General features: G+C 41.7%; 1 protein-coding gene across 1 annotated transcript in view; it reads right to left on the bottom strand.

The window, feature by feature from the left end:
- Positions 1-3329, bottom strand: part of LOC124169071 — a 156241-nt gene extending 152912 nt beyond the window's left edge. Inside the window, exon 1 of the mRNA XM_046547545.1 lies at positions 1707-3329. Within this exon, the coding sequence (XP_046403501.1) occupies positions 1707-1857 (151 nt within the window). The 5' untranslated portion in view covers positions 1858-3329. The remainder of the gene's footprint in view (positions 1-1706) is intronic.
- Between the last annotated feature and the right edge of the window lie 2671 nt (positions 3330-6000).

A 6000-nucleotide genomic window follows, 5' to 3' on the forward strand; every position in this document is an offset into this window, starting at 1 on the left:
TGTAGAATGCTTCCCCGTCACTTCGAGCCCCGCTTTTATGCTAATGGATTCGTTGAAAGATGCAGCTGTATACTCTTTCGTATGTATATCTCGTTACAGTAAAGAGGACGCAAATCTCTCTCTCTCTGCCAACTGTATTTTTAATTATTTGGTGACTTAAAACTCACTTAAAACTTACGCAATCATTATGAAATTTTCAGCGTTTACATAGGTGACCTTTGTAAACATTTGTTTGAACTTAAGGGTTTTCCACCGGATGAGTAATTCCATTTTCGTCGACGTTTCGATTACCGACTGCGTGTTCATGTTAAGAACTTCCGTAAGCTTATAGCCTGAGAATGAATGCCGAGGAGGTAATAATCGAAATGTGTGTTTGCATAATTAAAAAAAAAAATAAAAATAAAATAAAATAAATAAATATCTCTTCCACGTAAGGAGGAGAGGAAGTAGATGAAGAATAAACAGTTTTATTCAGTAGAATGCATTAATATATTTTTGAATTAAAAATAAATCCCTAAAATGCCGAGGATATCAGCAAGAGAAAAAACCTGTGATTCGTCGACTGGTTGTTGACGTCACTTGCTCGCAGTTGCGCAAGGATGGCCTGATTGCGACTCTGAAGAGTGTGATAGTGACGAAAACACAGTTTTAGAGTTATATTTTAAAAAGGAAATTAAAATATTCTACCTAGCGTAGATATCTTTATGGTGGCGGAGTACTTGAAGTGAAATTACAGTCCCAGTGATTATTCACCCGATCGTTGCATTTTAATACCACATATTGGTGATGTATTTGATTCATTCATTCGTCCACTTGAAATATAGCATGAGATAACTCGAGTCCTTGTGCTTCTGATTGTGGTTTTGAGTTGATACATTGAGGAAGTTGAAAGTTTGCCTTGAAAGCACTTGGTCTATTGTCGACATTTGCCTGAAACTTAAATATATAAAATCGAATCTGAGAAAATAATGAGGTAAAATTACCAAATATGAGAAAAAAATTAATATTGATCAGGGTCTACTTCCTCAACCCAGGTGATTTCATAAAAATGTAATTATTAAGAGAACTATAAATCACTAATGAGACCGGTCGGGCGAGAGGAATGGGTGCTAATAGGATATGCTGAACTGTGTTAATAATTACGGGGCCGGTTGATTCAATAATTTAACTATCTTTATTTCAACGATCAAAATTAGGTAATTTATTGCTTGATTGATCCGGAGTTTTTTTTCAGATTAGTAATTCATTTACGCTCATGATACGTACTATATTTCCAAATACTCAGTGAGTAAAAGATTGCCCTTTTCAAAGTTATAAGAAATTGTGGCCTTCCAATAAAACATTATTTTGACCCTGAAAATGCCACTATGTACCGAAACCTTGGTAATTCAATTGGCCGAATTTGTTGGGGAAGTTACTTGTTTCGCCCTCTTATAAGTTTTACGTTATGTTAAAGCAATTAGTGGCTGAATACTATAATTACTCAAGTTTGTGCGTAGAGATTCAAGGTACGCATTACAGACGATAAATACTAGGTAATTAATGGCAATCAACATGACGTAATTGGCACGATGCAATTTGATCTTGGCAGCAGAATGATTGATCGACGAATCTGTGCCTCTATCCCAAATAATCCCGGCTAATGCTTCCCCCCCACCCCTTCCGGTTACCATGGTTACGAAGCACGTGTTCACGGTCACACTCACCGATCGATGGCGCCGCGTTGGCGCCGCCCGGCGCCTGCAATTCGACGCCCGCCGGCGGCCAAGTGGGCACCACGGACTGGCACGCGGCACCAACAATCAGAAACGGCAGCAGCACCAACAATGCGGAGCTGCGCTGACCCTTCGTTGCCATGGTGACGGATAGCTGCGTCTCCCCTCAGGATCGACCTTTGGTCCACCCAGGGTCAGGGGGGCGGGCAGGGTCTTCGAGGATCCGTCCCATGTGATCCCGTGGACCTAATTCCACACAGCACAGCTCACGCGGCCCTCCATACGATTGTTTGCTCACTCGATGCTCACTTTTTTCGAGTCTGCGCCCTCCTTCAGACCACGTGTCTCTCCTCAGGTTCAAACTCGAGAATGTCTCCTGCGATGCAGAAGATGGAAAATAAAATATCTCGGTCACACAAAACGGCTCTCTGCCCTTAAAACCAAGTTTAGGCCAATATCTTCATCTTTTACGCTATGATCACCGTTATCACCGCACTCACGAGGTTGATTTAGTCTTCAAAAAACGGAAAAAAATCGGCATCGCACAGGTTTTTCTACTCTTGCATGAGTTTCTATATCATGAATGGCACCGGAGATAATTAATTACCGTCAATAAGTCAAATTTCACGTCTAGAAACGGGAAAATCCGTACAGGATGGTTTTTAAAAACTCAGTTCGAAGTTTTATTATCATATATGGCACTTAAGTTGAATGATCCTCAGCAATTAGGCGTGAGAAAGCATTTACTTTTGACCGAAAACCTTTTGAGCTATGGCACGAATAAACTTGAGTCACTCAAGTCTTCCGATGCTACAGAAAAACCTGGTCCTATCTCGTCTCCCTCTCCAGTAATCCATTCCTCCTGGAGACGGCACTTCCCTTAAGAGAGGCACCCTCGTCTGTAGTTTGTTTACAGGTGTTACGGAATTGTTGGGAGGACCCTGGGTAATCCACTGGTATCAATTAGGTCACTAAAAACCACTCCGGAAACATGCTCCTCGCATCGAATCCTGAGAATGTCATATTGTGCCTGGTGGCGCCTATCCCTCGACCCTAGCGCCCCCGCTGCGTGACCCCTGAACTTCGGCCTTTGACCCTGAGTGACCGCGGCCCGACTGTTGAGGGAGACACTGACCACAGTTCACTCGGAGGGAATTGAACTTTGACCTATCAAAAAAACAAACTGTACTCAACGGGCCACTCACTCCTGTATCAATATTCAAATGAATATTTCACTCGAATGAGGTCATGGGGTCACCGTTAGTATCACTATATCGATTGGGGGTCATCTCGGACACGCGGTTCACCCGAGGTCATTCCGACAGGTGGCGCCTGTATATGAATAGGCGCCATGCGATAGCATCCTCGCGAGAAGATAGATCTTCAGAGAACTATGCGGTGGTTGGGCCCTTTCACAGACACAATGCCCAAAATCAGGACACCGAGACGACCTCCGTCGTCCATCGTAAGGCCCCATGGCCTATTGGCTAGGGGCCTTCGCCAAGGCCTTACCGCAATCTCTGGCCTTCACAGAAACATTCGCACAAGTATGGTGATCACGCGGGGTTTCTTTCTCGGCGAAGTGGAGCTCTCCCGTGGATACGTCCGCCTGGATTGACTGACGGGCTTACACTGGAGGCCCCCTCCTTCGTAAACTGCAACTGGAGTGGGTGGGGGAGTGAGGGGAGGGGTCGTGGTGGGGGTAAGGGGGAATCCTCCCTCCCCTACTTCGTCTCACAGTGCTTCCTGGTTCAACAGCACCCTTCTTTTCCCCTCCCTGAACCCTAATCCACGCGTTTTCCACGGGAGACCCTTTTGCTGCTATGCGAGAAGGCGTGCGTCTCCCTGTATGGCGACCCTTAACGAGGTTCCGACGACACATGACCAGCTAAATACCTTACGCGTATTTTGTTCAAAGAAAGCAGACATCCATCATCAACCTTCAACACTCCGGAGATTTGTTTGACTAAGATATCCTTGTCATTTCTGCTCTCAGTTAATCCTATCGCACCTATAAGGAGTTCGGAAACAAATGCGTTGCGAAAATTTAAGGTACTTAATTTCATATTTCATAATCTTTGATATTTAACATTATGAAAAACTCTTGTATATTTCCACACTTATAAAGTCCATCCGGTATACGATGACATTTTCAACCTTGCCATCATCATCATCATCATCATTACTGGTCAACAATCCTAAGATTGGTTTGACGTAGGTCTCCAATCAATTCTTTTATCAGCTAATATTTTCACACCCACGTATTTCTTCTCTTTCACATTCTTTACGTGTCTCATATATTTTGTTCAAGGTCTTCCTCTTCCGTTCTTGCCATCTACTAGTCACTGAAAGATTGACTTTATCAGATTATCATGTCTCAAGATATGGCCTATAAGGTTGTTCCGTCTCATTTTCAAATTTTCTCTTCTCTCCTACTCTTCCTAAGACTTCCTCTTCACTTTGTATTTAATGAAAAACAATCAAATGTTGACTAAGGTCTTCTTTAGCTATCCTGATTATTAGGATGGTATAGAATTTTCTTAGACATAGAATTTTCTATGCCATCATTAATGGTCCACAATCCTTAGATCGATTTGACGCAGCTCTCGACTCGATTATTCCTTCAGCTAAACCTTTCAACCCATGTATTTCTTCCCTTTCATTTCCTTCTCTGACTGTTCCGTATATTTTGTTCGAGGTCTTCCTTTTTCTTTCTTGCCATCCACTTGCACCTCGACCGTTGTCTTCATCAGGCCATCATGTTTCAAGATGCGGCCTATAAGGTTGTTCCGTCTTCTTATTAAGGTATTCATGAGGCTTCTCTCTTACTCTTCTTAGGACTTATTCATTACTAATAGGGAAGTGCACTAGTGTTTCAAATGCACCAAACACATTTTTTAAATTAGAGTTCAGAATAACATAATGTCGTAAAACCACAGTTTAAATCCTAATAGTGAATACTTTATTCGAGATGACCGTCTGAAATATGGAAAAATTCAAAGGCCGCGAAAACGGGTGTCCATGTTGAATATTGGCCGTGACGTCACAAGGCAGTAGCAGAAGGCAGCTTCTACACCGTTTAGTTCTACCACTATTATTGCATAGAAAAATTACAGAATTTGAGGGTATCCGTTTTTTGCTGTCATAAAATATCTTCAGAATATATATGTGGATGCTTCTCTTTTGAGTAAACGACTTCATCATTGCGTAATATATTAATATTCATTTACGTGTCAACTTCAAGTTTGGAAAGAGTAGTACGAATAGCACATTGAATCTTTAATAAGTGCATGATGGCATTTATTTTTCGCTGGGTATATTTTGACACAATGCCGTTTATCATGCCAAAACTTTTTTTGTAAGAACCGAGTCAAACTAATAAACCTATTTCAGACGTTTGCTGCAAGACTTATTCGTTGCGTATGTATTCACGCCGGCCGGAACGTTCGCCCTTCGCAACTAGAATCATGGGATGTTAGCCTTATTTCCGAGCTGGCTGGTTGTTGCAATGGTTCGCTGTCCAGGATGGGTTCAAGAAAAGATAATCTTGGTTGGGAGAAGGAAAATTCCAACGATTTATAAATGGTATACCAAACTTTGATGTATTTATGGTTACTGAATTTTTGAATAAGGAGGACAGGTTCAACGCTCCATAGAAATGCGAGACGTTAAGGCTAACAAGGGTAGACCGCGTACCTTGCTGCATCTTTTTCAATTAGGGCGTTAGTTAGGCTGTAATTAATTAATTTTCATGCGTTACCTTTTACAAGTTATATATATAAATCCAAAATGTCCTCCTGGACTCAATGGGTCGGTTGGGGTAGTGGTAGCGTGCACGACTCTGAGGATAGATTTCACCCGAGGGACCGAGGTTCAAGACTGCGTCATGGCATTATTTTTTGTTGTCCGGCATTTGTTATTATACGGCATCAAGTTTATCATTAATTATAATTGCAGCAATCATTGACGTGAGACAATTTTTTTATCATCATTATGGCGTTTAGGTATTTTAGCAGTGTCATTACAAACGCAGAGATACGATGACTACAAGGGTTGGTGTGCGCTTAAATGTTAATATTTTCTTTGCTTATACTGACCAACTTCCACATTAAAAATGAAAACCACTCTTGCAAGAGCACATAGCATTAAAGGCTCGCGGCAAGCAACAATATGCGTATAGGCATAATTAATAAGAACACAAAGCGAATATAAAATGCCATATATCTCGAACACTTGTAATTCACATTACTCCAAAGGGAGTTAACTTACTCAGTACATACCTCAG

Source organism: Ischnura elegans, chromosome 12 (genome assembly GCF_921293095.1).
Source record: "Ischnura elegans chromosome 12, ioIscEleg1.1, whole genome shotgun sequence".
NCBI lineage: Eukaryota > Metazoa > Arthropoda > Insecta > Odonata > Coenagrionidae > Ischnura > Ischnura elegans.